The sequence below is a fragment of the Rousettus aegyptiacus genome, unplaced genomic scaffold (assembly GCF_014176215.1).
Source record: "Rousettus aegyptiacus isolate mRouAeg1 unplaced genomic scaffold, mRouAeg1.p scaffold_m13_p_8, whole genome shotgun sequence".
NCBI classification, from domain to species: domain Eukaryota; kingdom Metazoa; phylum Chordata; class Mammalia; order Chiroptera; family Pteropodidae; genus Rousettus; species Rousettus aegyptiacus.
The window spans coordinates 71,035,502-71,058,194 of NW_023416311.1; the positions used below are offsets into that span (position 1 = coordinate 71,035,502).

At 33.4% G+C, this 22,693-nt stretch overlaps 1 protein-coding gene and 1 pseudogene across 4 annotated transcripts in view; one reads left to right on the forward strand and one right to left on the reverse strand.

Annotated features, from left to right (window-relative positions):
* The first annotated feature begins 7,596 nt into the window (after positions 1-7,596).
* LOC118607101 lies at positions 7,597-7,715 on the forward strand (annotated as a pseudogene).
* A 4,236-nt stretch (positions 7,716-11,951) lies between these two features.
* TNPO1 (transportin 1) overlaps positions 11,952-22,693 on the reverse strand; it is an 84,991-nt gene continuing 74,249 nt past the window's right edge. For all 4 annotated transcript variants that reach the window (XM_016122093.2, XM_016122096.2, XM_016122095.2 and 1 more), the window contains exons 23-25: positions 20,787-20,861; positions 19,814-19,956; positions 11,952-17,605 (exon numbers count right to left, since the gene is read on the reverse strand). In XM_016122093.2, the coding sequence (XP_015977579.2) occupies positions 19,849-19,956; positions 20,787-20,861 (183 nt within the window). In that variant the 3' untranslated portion in view covers positions 11,952-17,605; positions 19,814-19,848. The remainder of the gene's footprint in view (positions 17,606-19,813; positions 19,957-20,786; positions 20,862-22,693) is intronic.

Genomic DNA, 22,693 nt, shown 5'->3' on the forward strand with positions numbered 1-22,693 from the left:
GTTTAATAGAATATATATTTTAAATAACTAATAAATGTTCATATTTTGGCATGCAAAACAACATAAATCTTATTGAAAAAACAGGTAATCATAAGAGTCTCTTATACTGTAGTACTTTTTCTACTATACTCTTAAGTATCATGTTAATTCAAAAAATATCCAAAATTAATTGAAAATAAAACCTCCTTTCTGTTTCTCGTTTTTAATAAATAAAAGAAAAAAACCTTAAAAATCAAGGGAAGGATTAAATGGCAGATTAGTTAGAACCAAAGACAGAATTAGTGAGTTGGAAGATAGAAAGAAAAGTGTCTCTGAAGACAGAAAAAGATAATAATAGTGAAAGTATATTAAAAGACATAGATAGTAGAATGGATTTTAACAAATATTTAATGATAGTTCCAGAAGGATATAAGAGATTTAAAAAAAAGAAGATTCACTATTTTAAAAGGGAATGGATAAAAATTATTAATGGACATTAATTTTTAGACCTAGCAAGTCCAATGTATCTTAAGATATATTTAACATATTTCCACACTCAGATTCATTATGGTGAAATATGCACTGAAGACGAAAAAGTATCTTAAAAGCAAGGAGAAAGGCAGATCATCTACCAAAAATAAAGCAATTAAACTGAAGATCAACTTCCCAATAGCAACAATATGTCTTAAGAGAGTGCAATAATATCTTCAGCAGATGAGAAAAAAACAAATGTTAACCTAAAATTACTACCCAGCTAAAATATCTTTCAAGAAAAAAAGTAAAATTATGAATTTTTTTCACACTATAAAAATAGTTTGCTACAAACAGACCATAGTAAAGGAAATTCTAAAGTCCGTACTTCAGGCATATAAAAAAAGATGTTATACAGAAGATTATAATATACACACAAAAAAAAAGATAAGGAAAGACAATAGTAAATATATGGATAAATCTAAACAAAATTCAGATATATAAAATAAATACAATGTATAGTTTATGGAGTTAAAAAAGAGAACTAAAATACTATTCAGTAATTCCACATAAATTGGATAGGATAGTGATCAAGTTTAAAACATCCTAGGGTCTAGGGATTGTCCCAAAAAAGGAAGAGACACACTGATTAATTTTAGACATCACTGGATAACATTAGATATACATGGTAAAATAGCTGAGGACAACATAAAATAATCGAATTAAAGGACATAATTTTCAAACTAGTTTTTAAAAAGGATTAAAGAAAGATGAAAAATATAATCATTCAAAAAAAATCATGGAGAGTGAAAAAAGATAAGAAAGAGAACATTGTTCTACGGGTAGAAAGGAGAGATAAATCTATACGTAATAGTAATCATAATACATGTAAGTGGATTAACCCCCTCCAGTTAAAAGACAAAAATTTTCAGACTGAATTTTTAAAGCAAATCCAATTATGCTTTCTAATTGTCATTTTAGGTGGCACACAAAGGTAGAAAGAAAAAAGATGGAAGACATACATCAGGCAATACAAATCAAAAGAAAGCTAGTGTAATTAATAAATTTATCTTAATTTATTTATTAATTTAAATGTATTAATTTATTATAATGATACAAATTTAATTCCCTGGTAAATGATAATGACCCATTATTTATGTTGATCTAACAACCTATCTTCAAAATATATAACGCCAACATTGACAAAACTACAAAGAAAAATAGGAAAATCCATGGTCATAATGAGATATTTCAATATATCTTTCAGTAATTGATAGATGAAGCAGTAGGCCCAATGGATCCATGAACCAATCTGTAGTTATCTTCCACATTTCTGGGTTGGGATGAACATAATTGAGAGCAACAAAAGAAGTCCCTTGGATTGTTTGGAGGCCAAAATTATTCCTTCCTGCTCTATTTAGCAGCAGTTCTACCTCCCGATTATCAGAGTCAATCACCCTTCCCAGTAAGATAAGTTCCTTTTTTGCCTGTTGGTCTAGTGGTAACTAGGTCACTTTAACTTAAAAGCAGTGGTAGCTTTTAAGTTTAGTAAGACTTCCTGTGGTCCCTGTGGAAGCATCTGCCCTCTGGGAAACAAGATCTCTAGATCCACAGAGCCTGAGATTGTGGAAAAAGGAAACATACATTCCCTAAGTGGGTCACTAGGAGTGATGGTGTCTGGGGCGTCTCCCATGGATTCCCTTCTTTTCGGGGCATGTGTCTTATCTCTTTCTGGGTGAGGCAGTGCCTATCAGCCAAGGGCAATGCTCAGGAGAAGGATGCAACTGTGGGCTGTTATCAGCCAACATTTCATCAGCTGGGGGATCACTAACTGGCTTTGCAAAGAGGATCTGGGTGGGCGCCAACTGTACCTATTATACTGACTGACCTGCAAGAACAGCTTTAGAAGACCTTATGTCTACTACACCCGCTAAAGAACTCCAACACTCTTAGGTACAGGCTGAAAGCAAGGGGACATGGAATGAGGAGAGGAAGGATGTTACACCTATCGATACTTCTCTAACCAGTTGCAGAAAAGAAAAAGGATTGTAGCAGCCACCCGTGGTCTCTTTTTTGCCTTTTATAATTAATATATTGTACATAGTAACCAGTTTTTTTCCTTTCCCTGTCCGTTGCTAATCAATACAAGATAAATCAGTGGTAGATACTTTAAAAATTTAGTCCTTAGGATACAAGACATCAAGGTACAGTTGATATCAGGAATTTAAAAAAATCTCTTCAGAAATCCAGTTGGATTTTTTGTTTGGTCTAGTTTTTTGAGCCATCTCTACGAAGGTTTACAGCAGTTTTATTCATAATTTCCAAAAATTGGACACAATCAAGAGGTTCCTCAACAAGTAAAACAATAAACTGTAGTATATCCATACATTTAGCAATAAAAAGGAATGAGCCATTGATTCATGAAATGTGAATGCATCTTAAAAGAAAGTCTGGCTAAGTGAAAGAAGCCAGACTCAAAAAAGGTATATACTCTATGATTCCATTTATATGATATTATTGAAAAGGCAAAACATAGGGCTAGAAAATAGATCAGTGGTTGTCAAAAGTTGGAGGAAGGGAGAGTAACTGACTACAGAAGGGCTGTATAGAAAAACTTATTAGCATGATGGAAATATTTTGTATGGTTTGGAGTGGTGGAGGAAGGACTGTCACATTTGTTGAAACCCAAAGAATTTTTACTGTATGCTGATTAAAACAAAAATGAAAACAAACAAACAAAAAAAAACAGGAAAGGACTGAAAAATCTGGTGGAAGTTGGGAGAGGTGAGGATCAAATTATGAAATACAGATTGCAACAAGTGGCTCTAACTATTACAAGTGTGGCATAACTTCACTATAGGGGGTAGTGAAAAGGAGCTGCCCTAAGTAACTGTAAAATGGTGTTTTGACTGGTATGGTAAGGCAAAAGACAAAAAGAACTGTATGTAACACTGTACTCTAGTACATTTGTTTCTTACTAGGTATGAGTAATTGTGAAACTACATGTTTAATAGGGTTGAACAAATAAGTAAATACATTGAAGATAATGGAAGCCAGGTCTATTTTTTTCAGAGGCAGAAGTTTTATAAATAAGCAAGGGAGGGGAAGAAGGGAAGATTAGACTGGATTAGAGTTGGAGATCTCAACCTGTTATCACCAACTGCAGTACTTTTATATACTGATAAAGAAATAGATATGTGGGCATATATGGGTTAGTATACACATATTATTGCTCTGTCCACTGAGAGGATGTAGGAACAGTGACACTCCAGCAGCAGTTAGCACATCGAGCACCTGGATCTTGGTTTTGAAGTACCGTTCTCTAATAAAAGGAACCAGGGCTCCTTGGAGAAATAGCTGATTCTAAAGCTGGGGCAGGGAATATGGAAGATGAGCCTGGAGGATCACGTAATGCTAGACAAGAAGGAAGTGCTAAACATAAAAATAAAGATGGATAGGGCATGTCAAAAGAAACCAACCTGAAAGTGTTCCCAACGGACGAAGCTGGAACAATTTGGGCAACAAAATAGTATTAGATTATAACTCAAATAATAAAAACCAATATACTGATATAAATATTACACATATGCTGATATAAATGGTTAAACAAAGAAGGGAGAAGGGACACATCTTTAGAGAGAAATTCCAGGTTCTGCAGGTATTTCCCTTCCAGGGAGTGAGGTTTAATTCCCTTCCTCTTGTGTATGGGCTGGACTTAATGGCTCACTTCCAAAGAATGGAGTATTGAAAGGGAAAAAATAACAACTTCACTCCAGAGAAACCTGGCTGATATCACCTTAACAAGTTAACATCACTAGAGGTAAGTCATATTGATAGCGTATCCCCTGATACGATACATGAAAAGGACACTTCACCTCTGTCGTATTCTTCAAAAACTCCATAACCCATTTAATAATGAGAAAACATCAGGCAACCTAAATTTGAGAAGTACTCCATGAAGTACCAATACTTTTCAAAATTGTCGAGGTCATGAAAAATAAAAGACTGAGAATTGTCCAGGATTGGAAGAGACTCTGGAGACATGATGACTAAACCAGTGCAATGCAGAAAAATAAAATGGTGATATGACAGAAAACTACACGTATGTTATATTGGGTGGCGAGGAAAGACCTCTGTAGGGAAATGGTATTTGAACTAAAATCTGAATGACGAAAAGGAGCCAGCCATATAAAGAAAAACGGGAGAGCAGTTCAGACGTCAGAAACAGATGGCGCAAAGACTAACGTAACGTTTCCCTCAGTTCATGTGTTTGGGGAGTAAAGAGGTCAGCGTGGCAGGAGCGTCAAGAGAAAGGCTGAAGGTGAGGTAGGAGATAGAGAAAGGGCCATATGATGTAGGAACTTGTGATAATTTGATTTGGCCCAGAAGAACTATGGGAAGGAAACAATTTTAATAAGTATTTCTTCAAAGTACTAGGTAAGGCTAATTATCCATCATAGGAGAGGAGGCTGGAGAACACATGTTCCAGGGATCTTGAGATATCAGGGAGCAAAAAGAGCTAAAAGGGAGGGAAAAGATCTTATGCAAATTTGAACTTATACAGGTTCTGTCTTTTATGTCCTAAACTACTTAATAAAATTAGTTTTTTTTTTTTTTTTTTACTGAAATATCAATTGACTGTTAAATGCAAAGCTACAAAAATTAAGTTCCAGCCAGACAGCACATAAAATAGAATTTCTTGTAGGAGGTTTGTTCAATGCAACTCATCCCACCACTATTTAAATTCTGAGCGACTTCTGGTAGAAAGAAAAATTTCAGTGATCCATCTCCATTTTTTTTTATCAGATTTGCAAATGAGATCAAATGGTAGCTTTAGAAGATTAGACAAAACAATGTAAAGTAAAACTTTCTTCTGACAATATGATGATATAATTGGAATAGCAATTCCCAAAAGCAAGCCAGAGATGGCCCAGCACAGAACTCAGGTCCAGCAAAACGCCTGCAAGATAAGAGATATTAAATAATTCCATTTGGCTAGATTACAAGGGGGCACTTAAGTAGCTCCTATCTTTACTGATCATTTCTAATTTGGGATCATGACAATTCATTCTTTTGGTTGATAAAACTACAGGACTTAATCAAACTAGATAATGGAATAAGGTCTAGTGGCACCTTGTTCACCCTGAGTGAGTCCTAGTTGAATGTCTCTCATTTCTTTCCCATTTCCAATCTGTAAGCCAACTCAGAAAGTGGGTAAATGCTTTGCACACAGATAATGTGCAGTCTTCATTCACATCACTGGGACTCGCTGTGGTGGCCTAGTAATTTCCCATAATCTGTCAGGAACAAGTGACTATGAACAGCTATATCACAATAGGCCTTTAGAAAATAAGTGCCTGTATCAGTCTGGAACTTTATTTCATTGTAGGTGACAGGTTATCTAAAAATGAGTGGCAGTATAGTATTTTTGTTAAAAGTGTAAGCTCTAGAGTCAGACTTACGAATCCAACTATTTGAGTTTAAATCCTAGTTCCACTACATATGACTTTAGTTTCCTCACCTATGAACAGGAATAATAATAGAAGTGACCTCATAGGCTGTCAAGTAGATTAAATGAGTTAATATACATAAAGCTCTTGGACCCTGTCCTCATTCATTCATTCATTCAACAAATACTTACTAAGCATGCACTTGTTTCAGGAATTGCTCAGGGCACTGTAGACACTCAAGCAAAGCCCTCGCTGCCCTCTTGTGAAGCTTACATGTAAAACTAGGCCCTGATGTTATACGTGAACTTCAGTTTCCCAAGAACTCTCTCTGTTCTTGCTAACTTAAAGTTCATTAATAAGCAGCACGACATCACTTGGGAACCTGTTAGAAATGCACAGTCGTAGACCCCACCAGACTTACTGAATTAGGATGCACATTTTACCAAGGTTTTCAAGTGACATGTATACATATTTAAGTTTGAGATGTCTTGCTTAAATCATAAACTCTTGGACTTAAGAAAACATCTTGAAAATTCCCTATGTTCTAAAGGAGATTGACATTGAAATTTAAAAGTTGCTGTAAAGAAAAAAATTTCAAGATTATTTTCATGTAAAAGTTAATTGAGGTGAGCTTAAGGAGTGGAAACCTCATTATATGTGTATGTATATACTTCTACAAAATGCCGTACTAATATTCCAGGGTTAATCTAGGTAAATGGCTCCATCTAGTGGAAGCATTTTGATTTATACATCGCTGAGTAAAGTTTAAGCTAGTCTTAAGAGGAACTCAAGAAAATTAAAGTTCATTTTAAGAACCTTAAAGAAAATGTGCGTGCTTTCAGTTGACAAAAAGGATGAGGCTTAACAAAAACAGAAATGTTTATACAATCACAGTGTACGTGGAAGAAAGGCTTGGTAACCATGAGTTCCTTCCTTTTCACATATAAAGAGAGTGGGCCTTTGAGCATGGGTTAAATATTTGAAAGTCTTGTTTAAGTGTTAATATCTTAAATGTAATTTTCTTTTGGGGAATATGAACCCTCAAAGTGATAATGTTAAAATTAAAGTACTGAAATAATATAAAAATAAAGCGGTAATGGAACAAGGAAAGCTCTCATGGATCTTTAATTCCTAAGTATATTGAGTGAAAATGACCTTGTGCTAACACGTCTCAAGTGTTACCATAATTTTGCCTGCTTTTTTTTTATTCAGACCTGATTTATTATAAAAGATGGACTTCCTGAAAAAAAAAAATAAAGGGAGGTCTCTGGTACTATGAAGTTATGTGAAATATAAAGTATATATTTATGTACCATTTAAAGATTAATAAAATGTATCTACTACCCAGACTCTTCATGATTGTATCCTCATCTCTCCTTGCAAGATGCAACCATCTTAATTTTATATTACACACTTATAAATCCCTATATTTTAGTTGTCTGTTTTTGAAATTTATATAGCTGGCTTTTCTATAGGTATTGGACTGAAACTGGCTCTTTTTCTCAGCACTATTTTTAAACTTTAGCTATCCTGTTAGACATTTAGGTCGTTCCTTATTTGTTGCCATTACAATGCTGATATGAAGATTCTGGCATACAGGAGTTACTCTGTATACCTAGGAGAACTGCTGAGTCAGCATATACAAGTGTTCAACTTGACCAGGTAACAGCAAACTGGTTTCTAAAGTACTTGTTCCGTCTACGGCCATGCCACCCTGAACAAGCCCAATCCCATCTGATCTCGGAAGCTAAACAGGGTTGGGTCTGATTAGTACTTACATGCGAGAGCACCTAGGAATACCAGGTGCTGTAGGCATTTAAAAAAACAAATAAAATAAAGTAGTTGTACTAAATCAGCATTCTAAGAGTTCCTGTTCCTCTGTTCCTTTATCACACATCTGTATTAACAACTGGTATTTTCAATTTTTGTTAAGTTAGTGAATGTAGGTTAAGTGCTTAGGGGGTGAACAACATAATAAAACCAATTTTACTGTAGACTAATTAATATAAATAAGAGTTAAGTTCCTATGGCATCTAAAGAAATGTTGAATGACATCGAGGACCAGATGTTCTAGTTTCATGTATATTTAGATCTTTCCAGACTTAGTTCTTTAAAGGATATATATATATATATATATATATATATATATATATATATAATTTTGATATTTCTAAATTGTTCTTCCTATTGTACTACTAATTTACACTTCTGCTAGCAATGTATGAATTCCTGTTTCCATATTCCCTGGGCAAGTCACCAAGCCCTTCTGACCTTCATCAGTGTAAAAGCAATCTAAGGGTAGGTAAGTTTCAATGGACCGAGTTGAATATGTTTAAAACTTACCTGTGAACTATTAATATCCTTTGCCTATATTTTTTTATTGGGTTGCCTTACTGCCTTGTAGGAGGCACTTCATAATTTAAAGAAATTAACCGTTTTCTGTGAAAGGAGCTATAGTTTTCCCCGTTTTTACTTTGTCATGCAGAATTTTTAGGTCTTTTAAACCAACATTTTCTTTCAAGATGTTTGGGGTTGTATCATACCTAGAAACACCTACCCCACACTAAGATTATATATATATATATATATATATATATATATATATATATATATATATATATATTATAAATAAAGAGAAACTTTAAGTTTCATATTAGCACTTTTAATTTAGAGCCAGCTAGAATTTTGCCATACAGTATAAGGTAAGAATCTGGTTTTAAAAAAAAGGTCTATCCAGTTTTCCTAACACTTGTCAAATAATCTATCTTTTTTCACTTAAGTGTCATATACACTAAATCCCCACTTAACTTTGTCAATAGATTCTGCAACTTTAAGTATATATAATGAAACCAATTTTCCCATAGCCTGATATAAACAAGTCACAGCAATATAACAAAATACTGTTGAATGAAATGTTATTCGAGGACCTGCTGTACTAGTTTCCTATGTATTTAGATGTTTCCAGACTTAGTTATTTTGAGCTCCCTATTCATGAATCAGTTTTAATTTCTGCAGCCATAATTAAAGAAAAAATGTCTGATAGGTTATCTCACTCATTACTTTTCCAGTTTTTCTGGCTTCTCTTACTTTTCTATATGTATGAACCTCATATTTTAAGATATGAAATAATCTTGTGTAGTAAACAAAAATCTGTTAATCTTTTTGGGGTAGGTTTTTAATTTTAAATTTTGGCACAAGCTGGTAAGAATTTAAGGAAGTAATCTATCTCAGGCTTTGGCCTGCTCAGTCTCTACAAGCTTCCATTATTTCTTGAACTGTTTTTAGGAAACAGCTATTTAATTTGGCCTTAAAGAAAATGGAAGCCTGTGGTCTCTCAACTCTGGAAGATAGCTCTCATTCTGCTTCTCCTATAGCCATAGATCTGCCCAAATCAGTGACTTCCCTGTTGTTAAATGCAAAGTAAATTCTGTCCTTTTTGTTCTATACATGAGAATGCTGCCACGGTCCCCTAGTTTTCTTAAGACCTCAATGTTGAAGTGTTTCAGGTTTAGTCTTTGCAGCTTTCATTTTTATCCAGTTCTCAGATGGTATTGTTCAGTTTTATTGCTCAAAGCTCCATTTATACACTTCCAGTTTTCTATCTATAGCCCTAGGTTATCACACCTCAGCTCCAACTGCCTATTCTACTCCTTACATGGATGTCTCAAATCAAAAGCCAATTTTTCTTATTCCAGTTAACACTATCCTTCCAGCTGCTCAGGTTAGACCAAAAGCCTTAAGAGCCATCCTCGATTCTTTCCTCATAACCCATTTCCAGTGTGTTGGCAACTCTTGACTCCTCGTTTAAAACATATTGGGATAATTCTACCATGAATGGTGCCTTACTTCACTCAGGTGCGAAAATGACCTGTACTATCTGGTTTTCAGTTACTTCTTGGATCTCACATACTCTTTTCCCTTGGTCCCGGTGCTCAAGCTATACCCGCTCACTTGCATGTGATATATACCAAACATGTTCTGTCTCACATCATTTGTCCTATTGTTCCTTTTACCTGAAATACTCACCTGCAGACTTCCAGGCTCATTCCAAGTTTTTGCTCCAATGACACCCTCCTCAAACCCTCTCGCCATTTAAAATAGCAAGCCTCCCCCCACCATTATCACCTTTCATTTGTTTTCTCACTGGCACACGCCACCATAAACATCCTATGCTACTTACCTGTCTTCCTACAATAGAATGTAAGCTCTAAGAAAACAAACTGTACTTGTGACATAAGACTCACATAATTAAATATGTAATATGAGAACATAGGTTTTGCATATAACATTTCTTAGTTAGAAAACTGTGCTATCAAAGCACAATGAACAGCTCACCTAATACCCGCTGAAATTGCTGCTGAGTGTAAAAATTAGTACCATTTTATCTGAAAGGAAACTGGACTAACACCATCTCCTTTTGACACGGCAATTCAACTAAAAATTACTGAAGATGTATGCAAACATTTAAGTATATGAATGTTCATCACAACTTTACTTCTAAGTAAAAAATGAGAAATAACTTCTGAATGTCCATCAATAGTAAGACTATTGTGTAAGTTGTTCATAGAATACCATGTGGCTACCATGTTGATATAAATTAACAGGCAAATTTCAATACTAAACACGGTCCACGAATTCACTATCTATTCTTATGTCCAAAGAATAATGGTTATATGTATGAAAATTAAAAATTGTTCCTTTAAAAAAATTTAATGAAGTTCTCTGAAAGGCATCATAAAGCTTGAAAAGTAATTCTTAGAATAAAAATTAAATAGCTGTAACAGGGATAGAAATGCATTTCATTCATGACTGGCACAAAAACCTACAAGGTTCTTCGTGTAAGATTTTTCTTTTATTATTTTTTGCCAATGGCTTAGAAACTGTATTTAGTCTCTAAATTATAATTTGCAATTTGTGTTGAACTGAACATTGGAGATCTATGTGGATATTTCAGGAAGTTCTTTTACATCAAGTTAACACAAGACTCTGAGCTTAAGGATTACAAAATGATAGCCACAGCTTCAGTAGTTTCCACTGTATTAGTAACAAAGTCCAAATTCAGAGCTGTAGAGTTCAACTGCCACTTTTCCAATCATTCCCATAGAATGAATTACTGGAGTCAGGTTGATTATGAACTCATTACAAGAAAAAAATGCCTGTCAGTTCAAAAATAGGTATAAAGTGAAATAATTTGTACTTTAGTTTCCCTAGATTTCTCTTAAAATTGCAGCAGCAAATCAGAATCTTGAATAACTAATGATTAGGCTGGTTTTGAATATCTTCTCCCACAATTTAAATCCTAAATTTTGGAATTTTAAACTTTCTTGAGGATGTGTTTTAGAACATGATACACGTTTCATTTCCCCTCACCCAACACAGTGGAGGTGTCTCAAATATTTTCATGTGCAGGCAAAGGAAAAGACACCCCAAACCCATTTTTCTTAAAATTTCTTGGGCTGTACTATCTAATCTCGGGCCCTTCCCTTGTTCTACATCTCAATCCAAAAAAACAAACAGATGACTTGACAATTATACACACATTTCCCTTGAAATATATTACATCTAATTTTAATCAGTAACATGCAACCATAATAATGATTACAGCCTGAAGAAACTGCTATATTTTTATAAATATTAATTTCCAAAATTACAAGTCTTAATAGGACATTCATACACATTCATGCAATCTATCCTTACGTTTTGTTCACAGCTTCGCCTCTTTTCGCAGAGCGCTATCTTTCCTCCTCCCCCACCAAAAGCTGAACCTAGAATCAACAGTTTAGATATATATCAATAGGAGTTAAATTACAGGGAAAAGTTTTTACTACACTATACAAATTAGAAAATACTCATTTAAAAAATAGAAGATGTCAAACAAGACTCTTAGCTTGCACTAATATGCAAGCTAAGGAAAAAAAAAAAAAAACTCTTGAACAAAAAACCCGAACAACAAAAACAATACAACAAACAAGACCTAAGTGGACCCAAAATGGGGTTTGGGAGAGGGAGAGAAAGCTCATTTCCTTTCATTAAAAATCAGAGTGAAACAACTATAGTTAAACAACTTTATTAACATAGTCAAGCAGTGATTAACATTCACATCTATTATGTCACATCATACAAATGTAAATACAAAATTACTACAGTACAATATATATTCTCTGCATGATCCAAAATATTTGGTGGCCCCAAAAAACTCTCTTTAAAATTCAGCAGCTTATCAAAAATTAAAACCGTATTCTATTTAAAATGAAGATCTGTTAGCACAGAGTTAGACTTCAAGAAATATCAATTTAGTACAGTTTGAGAAGTTGCAGGAGGATATGTTTGAAGGACATGTTCTAACATAGTGTGGCAGGTACAGGAAACATCAGATTTAAAGCTTTTAAGCATAACTCATACAACCTAAGTTGTCAGCAGAAAGATCCAGTTATTTATAACTAAAGCTAAAACTACGAAATTATTGCACCCAATGTTAACATGAATATTAAGTGTAAAATTGTTTTATAATATGAAGTCATCAACCACATTTAAACATCTCACAGATATCTATTAAGTAAAATTAATTATACAGTATTGTCTAATTATCTCCATAAAAAATCATCTGATCTTAATTTGGTTATATATCCACAGAGGAAAACAATGAAGTAATATGGGGTAAGTACAGCAGAACCCCTTTATAAGGCTGGTATTAGGAGGGACCAATGCCTTGTAGGCTAACCATGTTATAGTAGGCTTTTAGGAAGACAGACTTGCAAAAGAGCTAATTCTGCATAATACCAAGCCACGGTATAAGGGGATTCTATGGAAGATGAACAAAAATTGTAATAAGAGAGGAAACACTATTTTCCTAATTAATAATATAATGCTTGGCAAATTGATTTGGTTTGGTTTTAAATGTACAAGAGGTGGGAAAAAAATCACTTAAATCCCCTCAAAATCATGCACACATTAAAAAAACACAATACATTCTGGGATACAAATCACAATAAACAGTTGCTATAATTTAAATGTATACCTTAAAATTAATATGCATAATAATTAAGCATAAAGAATCTTCTACACTTAATACCAATGGGGGAAAGAGCTACATAAGACTGAAAAAATTAGTCTCATGTCACCTGGAAAGTGTGTTAAGTGAATGAAACTTATGTAAAATTAAGAGGCAAAAGAAGTATCTCCATATTTAATACAGCATGAAAGGTACTAAGTAGGTATACAATGCTCTTGCATGGTCTTATTACTAGATAATATTGTCGCACAATTCTTTATTGATCTAGTTTTCATCTAGATTATCTCAGGCCTTTAACAATCTGAAGACCAGTTTTCTTAAAGATCTTAATACCTACATTTCAATAACAGTACCAGTAGCAACAGTTAGTGTTTTCCCTCTTGTATTATTTGAAAAATAATAAGCAAAGTTGAGTGTATTTTAAAGTACTGCTAAAAGGATTTAAGTTGCAGTTAGGCATGATACACTCTTCTCTTGGGAAGAATGTTTTTGCACCGTTATGTTAATACATTCAATATGAATAATATAGATTAATTACATGAAGCAAAAAAACCCCACTTTTTTCTTTATGGCAAGTATTTAAGTTAAATTTAGACTAAAAGATTTAAGATAAATTAAATTCTGGCATTTCAGCTATGCAGGGTAATTTAATACAGGACAGAAAAATTTCCACTCGCCTATTTTGAGGGTTTGGAGAAAAAGAGGACCAAATTGAACTCACTTTCAAGATAAGCCTACATGCAAAAGGCTCGCCAGGAGGGATTTATCTATCACCCTTGTCTGCTAGAATAAGGACTGGAAAAAAATCAGACTAAATGAGAAGATTCTTCATGAAACACTCAAAAAAAAAAAAAAACAAACCAAAAAATATAAGTATGATGACCCTATTATAAGCATATGTCAATAAAGAAAAAAGGATACAAGAGTATTCACCTGAGATAAAACTTGTATCTGAATATTTTATAACTGAGTAGACAAAGCATTTCAATACAGGAAAGTCAGTTGAAATTATTTAAAATATACATCTGCCCCTATTTTACAATATATGCAATTTAAGCAATTCAGATCAATGAAAAAGTCTTAACAAAAAAAATCACAGTGTTTATCAATGTTAATTACAAAATGTATGCTACTTATTTTGTTTTAAAGATGTAATGGCTTGGTTAAGTGTTTTTAAATCTATTCTGAAATCTAACTTGCGTCACAAAGTATCAAGTAGCAATAATGTAAAGCATCTGAACTGGCTCTTAAAAGATTATTTACATGTTGATTATTTGGGAAATAATCAACCAAAAAATATAAAAAAGTGATTTTTTTTAATGTAGTATGAAGTTATTAAAGAGATTAGACAATACAAAAAGCAAAATTTTGTCCTGAATAAAATGAGTATCTGTGGCACTAAGTTCACTTACTAATGGACTATAACATGGAACTGCCAAACATGCATTTAAATTATATTAAATACACTTTCTGTTTCCAACTTAGGTTGATCAGCAGCTTTTGTTCTGTTAGAATCCTTCCAAGAGAGAAGCTCAAACAGGAAAAAGAAGGCATATATAAACAGTAAACACTGACCTCCTGAGGTTCCTACAACATAAAAATATTCAAGTAGAAAATCTACATCACTTAGCAGCGGCTATTTCTGTAGTTGAGCACACTAACAGCACTTTAGTGTGTAAGGAGCAGATGAAGTAAGCCGTGCTTTAAGCATGCCAAGAGGCAGAAACACTGGAATGTAACAAGGACAAACTCACAATTTCATAGACATTCAGTCAACATTCAAAACTATTAAGACTACACCACAAGAATTAAGTTGCTTATATATATATATATCCCATGATGTATTAAGTTTTATCAGAATAAATGCTAAATCAGAGCTTACCTCAAAAGATAATTTAGATGGCTTCTGCAAATTCCTATGCTATACTATGTATGTGAAATATAAATTAGAAAGAAACAATTAACTCAAGGGGGAAAAAAAAAAACCCTTCCCAAAACCTAACCCAAACTCAGGTAGGTTACCAGTCATATTTACTTAATTTTATTTTCTATTTTTAAATTAAATTTCCTTTTAATTTAAAAACAGATTGACTACAAAAATGACCACATTCTTATGCTATATACCTGCCTAACTGGAAACCAGTTTTTAATCAAACAAGTGACAATACTGCTTTTCTAGTCAATATAGAATTGTCAATCACAGGTTCGAGTAACTTTATTGCAGGTCGTTTTTATGTTTGTTTTAAAGTGTTTATAGAAGAATTTTGCCATTTCTTTCAATTTATTTACTACCTATTCTAGAATATTAAAATATCTCCCATATTAAATTCTAGAAAGTATTAAAAAAAAAAACCTCCACAATGTTACTAAAATTTAGGGATAAAATAGATACCTTAATCAGGTTTTAAAGACTAGGAAGAAAATTTTGAGCTCCCACTGAAGCAATGGTACTAGAAATAAAAATGCTACATACCCTATGGGTTCAACTTATAATTAAAAAAAAAAAAAGTTTGGACATTAAAAAATATAATTTTAGGCTCTACAGATTGAAATTTGCAAAGCCAGAGTACAGGAAAGGAAGTGAAAGAACATGTTAAAAAAAATACACATACACACAGTAACAAAAACCTTTCTGCATGCTACCATGCATTTGAAAATTTTAAAAACAGTATTTATAAATTCACACACATACAGCTCAAACTTCAGTGCAATGGCTGTATCATTCAACACCTTTAGAAGAATAGAACCATGCAAAGAGGAGCAACTGCTTATAAAAATGGTTATTCAGTATTTATTCTGCAATGCAAAGGTGACAAACTAAAATATAAAAAGGTTGTTATGGCTTAACATTTTTGTTGCAGATTAAATATGCAGCATTGAAAAATGGAAAGGTGTGGCTTCATCTCTGACCAGCAGAGTTAAAAAGAAAAATCTCTCCATTTTCCTTCATCATCATGGGATACACTGTTCAGGCAATCCAAATTAATAAAGACTTGCACTTTCATATGGACACAAGATCAAGTGTACCAGTTAGGTTTTCACATTCACAGTATATAAGAAAATACACATGGAAGGAAAAGTAAAGGGTTAACTTAACAAGGATTTATTCACAGGAATACATGTAAGTAGAGAAAAATAACAGAAAAGCTAAACAAATGAAATGAAGAGGATCCAAATCAACTTTCACTCTGTAGCTTTTTACTTGCACCCTGTGTGCATATATCTAGGGCACAGAGGGCCACCAACATGCGCCAATACAGTGTAGGAACCCTGCATTACATCCATTAACTTAAACATATCTTTAAGATCATGCTTTGAACAAAAAAAAGAAAGCTTAGAAGGCAATATGTTGAGTGGGAATAAACATTGAAATATAGCAATCATGTCTTTAACTTCTACAATTGTCTTTATGTGCCAACTAACATTTATGCAGCCTCTTACAGATCTTTTACCATGTAATTTAAATTTTAGAAGTTTTGATAAAATCACTAGTAGTATATAACCATGCAGAAAGCACATCACACTGACAGCACAGAGGCAAAGATTTTGCACAGGTATATCAGCTTTCCACATTGTGCAGGTTACACACAATACAATATCAATCTTATTCCTAACAGATCCTAAAAAGATATTTCAAGGCCTAGCTGTAAACTACAGTACTTTATATCTATATTCTTAATAAAAATAAAATCCACAAATCTTAAAAAGGAATTTTAAATGCAGGGGTATATTGAATTGGTAAACTGCAACACAAACTGGCGCAACAGAGGTAAATGAATACCAATCTCACTCTATGTGATGCAAGCATGCTACTTACTTTCCCACTAATTTACTTTCAATCACTATGCCAGAATGCATGCCTGAACCTTAAACTGCACTTTAAAAATAACATTTTGACCTAGAAATGAAATCTAATGAAGTACAACCATCAAATTATATCCACTACATTGTTTTAATGCAAAATCAAGAGTTCAATCTTTAGTTTGATATGTCCAACCCCATTTGTTCCTCCCTCCCTGCCCACCCCACAAAGGTAAAAGGAGTGACTCATATGGCATTTCACAGGGTGCTTCATTGTTTAAATTAGTTTTTTTTTTTATTTCCAACTTTTTTGGGGTACCTTAAATTTTAACTTCCAAGAACCTGCTTCTACTATGGGTAGGCAAGCTGATTTTAATTCTATTAGCTTCATTTGTGTAGTTCTTTATCAGCATGCAAAAACAAGGCCCCATCACGTGGGAAAATTTATAAAAACATTTAAATTAAAAAAAAAAAAAAAAGCTTCTTTACTGTTTGTAACCCCTATTCTTAGGTTTCCTTTATTGTGCGCTATAGAAATTTTCCTCTCTTATTCCTATGCATCATTTATATGGTTCTTGTTTTGGTATAATTCCCCATAATATTCCAGAATGTACTGTTTTGTGAGTAGACAGAGCAGTTTTTTTTTTTTTTGCTTCTTCACATCCAGTGCAGAGTTGTAATTGGAGACAGATTTCCACCCACAAAGGCTCCAGATGTTAAAACGTTTCCCAACATCGACTTAATACAGTGACGGCAACACCTCCCTCCCGCCCCTCCCAGTAGGGTTGGGATTGTAGTACTGTATTCCCTACTGGTTTACCCTTCCCCCCTGTAAAGGGTAACATTTTCCCTGGGTGCAGAGGCTCCCTCATAGTCTCCAAGACTGAAGGACCTGTAAGAAAAGAAGAAAAAACAATTTTATACTTTTAACAATTGTTTCTCTCAAAGCTAGTGGAAGACAAAATTAATCAAGTAACAATGCTATCTCTGCCTTAAGAAAATGAGAAATTGGATGATTGCCTAAAATAGTCACTGATAATCAATCAGGTTGCTTCCTTCTCCTAGCTCTCAACTGCCTCCTGCATCAGATATGAAAAGTGACGCCAAGCTGGGGACATGCAGAGAGGTGTGTAGCACTTCATATGGATGAAATGTACCTTGTAGGATGCTACCAGTCTAATTCTTCACTTCCTTTAGCACAATGGGCCCCAATGGGAACTGGTTATTTCTTACATTTAGTTGCCTTACTTCAAAATCTAATAGCACTTTCTTTAGGACAATCACTTTCTTTAGTAAAAATTAAAACATTATCCTTTTTCCAACTCTCCAATATAAAGCAAATAAAAATTCAATCCATCAAAAAATAAAGGAGCGTAAATTTTGGTTGTCTGATGTTTTTGCTTAGAGGCACCAAAGGTGTTCACACTGTACTAAGATCACCATATTCAGCAAATATCAAAAAGGAAATTTTAACACTTGCCTTCCAAACCTACTTTACGTGGTCATTTCCTATAGTCTCAGGATTCTTGACTGTCCTGATAAGAACTTTTTCAACACTGGCAGTTTTGATGATGAGAAGAACATTAAGAAATAAAGGTAGATTCCTGGAAGACGTCCACGACAAAACTCTACTATAACCACTCATGCCAAACTTTGGACATTAATGAAAATTCATGTGAATTCACAGAGGCGATTAAGCCCATCTGTGGAGAAGTATAAGCAACACCTTTTTTCTGCCTCCAAAAAAAGAGGAGTACAAAAAAGGCAGGAATAAAAGATACTGATCTATTCCTATCTCAAATTAGAAAACTGAGAAATATTACGTATCTTGTCTTAGAACATGATTACCACAGTTAATTCATAATTGGTGATACGATAGAGACCACGGAAGGTAAATATGAAAGAGTTCAAGACTTAGCTCACTGTTCAATCTTTTGGCCCTTGATGCTAAAAATCATTCTTATCTATTGCATTCTCCTGATATAACATAAGTGAATCAAGCACTTTTCCAAAATGCTAAGGCCATAAAACAGCTACTAGGCACAACCACAGTGGGATAACACAAAACAAAGGGCCCAAGACATTCCCGAGGCTGCAAATCTATTTCTACTGTTTTATAGGTTAATCAGACAATTTGGATGTTAAAATCTTTTCAGGTTTAAAACCTAGCTCAGAGTAAACAAGCAAGCAAGCAAGCAAACAAAAACTCCAACATAAAAGGTAACTTAATTTGCTATACAATTGCTGGACACACATTTGGAGTACACCCTCTGGCCCTCCAGTAAAATATGTCTCAGGTAATGTCTAAAATCTAAAGAACTATAACTATAACCCCTGGTTCACTGTACTAGCCCATGTTCCTAACATTTATTTAGCCAACTTAGTGTGGTAGGCAATATACTATGTTCTGGCATCACATATAATACAACATTTAATCCTCAAAACTACTCAGTAAAGGGAATGAAGCTAAGAGACTGAATTGTTCTACTTAACACGTACAGAAAAACTCAGAAACAAGAGTCCTACTGGACTTACCCCTCTATCACCCCGAATCCAAACAGAAGCTTTCACTGCCCATTTTAAAACAGTGCTGAGCACACGGCGGATGCTCAACACAATGTATGTTGAAGAGTGGCTATTAAATATTCTTAACAACTGAGCCCAAACCCAGTCCAAATCTACTTGGGTTTACCCTGAAGCTCACAATATAGAAAGTTCTTGATATATCAGAGACTATAAAGTCATGCTTTAAAACTAAACCATTTCTACTCTGCCGTAGTGAATGCTGGTGATCTCTTACAGGGCAAAAAAAGAAATAGTTGAAGCAATCTTAACTAATCTAACCAGCATACCAGCTTGGATGTCTTTCTATCTAGGATTCAAAGTGGAGCCATGCATTTTATCTTGCTTGATTGTTCTCTTAAAAAAAGAAAACAAAAATCTCTAGCATTCACTTAAATAATTTTAAAAGTCCAATATAGCATGAGATTATTTTATTCAACCACTGTAGACAACAAACAGCTTTAATTCTATTCAGCAGTTTCAGACTGCAGTTCTATGTTTCTCCATCCTGAAAAATTCTAAACTTCTTACAACTTACCCCTAATTATGGAACTGCAGCTTAAGTTTATGAGGTTAAACACCATAAAAAGCTGCAAGACGCTCTTTTAATGGAGGCGGAAACTGGTCAGAGAAACGCCTCCAATTTTCATCCCCAACTTGATTTTTAAATCCATGAAGGATCTGCAAAGAGTGAAAAAAATCATTAATTTAGCAATAACAATAGTAACAAAAAACCCCTCAGATCTGCACAGCTTCTGAAATCAAATACTATTAATTTTATTATTCCAAAATTTTATCCACTTTAAAATAATTTCAAACTTTGTTGGATTCTATACCATTTCATGCTTTGCTTAAAGGCACTTTACTGAATATGCTAAACTTTGTTTTGAGAAGTTTAGATTTCAGCAAGTGTCCTAGTAACAGATGTACTCTAAGTAATCTCTGACATAACACTTGCGAAAAACAAAAGTATAGAATTCACCCAAGGGATAAACTTTCTATGCCATACTAAGTTTTTTTCAAGTAGGAAACATACAAGGCTTTGGGTTCATGGTTGCAACTAATTAGGTGATTCAAATTAACAGCATTTTATTGAGTGGTGACTATAGTTAATCAAAAGGAAGGCAGTGGGGGGTGGGCACTACTAAAACAAAGAACTATATAGGATTAACGCCTGTGGAAAACCACTTAAGATTTACTTTGTTCAATAATTTATATTATATTCAAAGCCTCAGTTGGCTAATGTGCAAAGGTGGGATAATGGGACCACATAAATTAGTGGTATTGCTTGAGAAAATATTTTCAAAGTACATGCTCTATTGATAGTCAATGCCATATCTTAAAGAAAGATTAAGCCAAATTTCCTTTTCTTTACCAAGAACAAATATTAGTCTACCAATATTGATATGAAGAGTCCAAGTTTCATATGAAATATAAAAATAATTTAAATTTTCTGACTAGAACTGACTGTAACAGTCCCAAGGTGTGCATCATAAAGACTTTTTAGTTACCTTACAGAACATGTCTCTCAGATCATCTTTTGGGTTAATCCATGATGCAACAGCATCACAAAAAAATATAAAATCCTGTAACAAGCAAGAAATACATCTTAGATTGATATTATATTTGTCAAACACACTGAAAAATAAATGTACACTTCAGAGTATATATCATGATAGAATCCTACCTAAAAATTAAAAAAAATATATCAATGATTGTAAAAATGACACTGATTTTAAAATGATTATAAAAATTATAGTGATTAGTTAACGGTTGTCCCTATTGCTGAAACATAAAGGAACCTCTACTCATTAAGTTTATACTGGAATTTAACGCTCTTTTGTATTTTATTTTACATCACAAAACAAAACCCTAGTCTAGTAAACATTTAGCACCAGCAAGAATGGACTGAAAGCATCAAATGAGCATCAATTAAAAAACCTTCATTTACTGGATTAAAGAATTATATAAATCTAAAATTTTACAGTTATGACTAGCCTAAAAATAATTTAAAGTTAGTTAAAAGTATATGCCAAATAAGCTTGATGTAAAACATAGGAATTAATATTTAAATTTGAAGACCCATATTAAGATAGAAACTTAAATGAAAGGACCAAAAGTTAGAAGTAAAATTAATTACGTAGTTACAAATAACACCTAACCCAATCCAATCCAACTCGATGCCTCAAACAAAAAAAGAACAAAACTCAAACAAAAAAGAATGAAAGACCCAATGCTCAGACAATGATTTAAAAGATAATCAGGTTATTCCGACTATAACAAGGTGACAACAGGCATATACTTTAAATATTTCATTAAAGTATTTTGCAATATTGACTATCATACTGAAACAAAAATCCAACAGACAACAAATAGTCAAGGTATTGCTGATGCTCTGACATGTCAACTACTTTCAATTTTACTATTATATTCAGAAAACCTAATTGCAAAATTAACTAATACTAAAGTGTGTGTATAAAATACGTATTTAAGCAAAAAACCTCCATGCTCTCAAAGTTCATGTTTTATTCGAACTATGTATGCTATTACGTCTTCCAAATATCAGTCTAATAATTTTTTACCAATTCTTAAACTGGTAGTGATTTCATGACTATATATATGCATGTTACTTTGAACGTTAATTCAAAAAAAGAAAAAGCAAAAGCCCCAAAAAAATCCCAGTGGAAAAATGCTCCTTTTTAACATAGTATACATCATATCATATGTCCCTAAAAACACATTATAAGTTGACATAAGATCTTAAATATTGAAAAGAAACTTAATGATAGGAGGTTATTCTGCAATTAGGGATCATCTCAAGAGAGTACTGACTTGTTTTAATAGTAAGTCATTCATGTTTTACAAAAGAGAAATTAATCGAAGATTTTTTTCTTGTTCTAATTTGTAAGTTTTCAATGCCTATCACTTATATCAAACTGAATTTTATAAGCTGGTAATATATGTTTTTCTAAACCTGAATTAAACAACACAGTACTACAGGACAGGAAATACCAAAACATCTCAATAAATAAATGTTTGAAGCACCCATCTCTTGAAAGTGAAAGGTTATTTTCTTGAAAACTCCACCCATACTTTATTTACAATTTATCTGTTGAGGAACCCAGGGCGTTTAACTTAGACTCCTATAGCTTGTATTTTGATTTCATATACATGGTGTTGATCAAAATGTTTCTGTTTTGTGTCTTGCAAACTGGAAGTTGGGTCCAAAGGTTTGATCAGACTCATGCTTGAAATCAATGGCAAATAATTTTTTAAAAATGCTAATATGAACTGAGACAGGAAACAAAATAAAGACGAAGAAATCATAAGCTCTCAAAATCCAAGCAGTTTCAATGGCTGATTTAGTAATTTATTTTAGTCACCACTGAGCTTCTAAGTTACAGAAAGAGTACCCTAG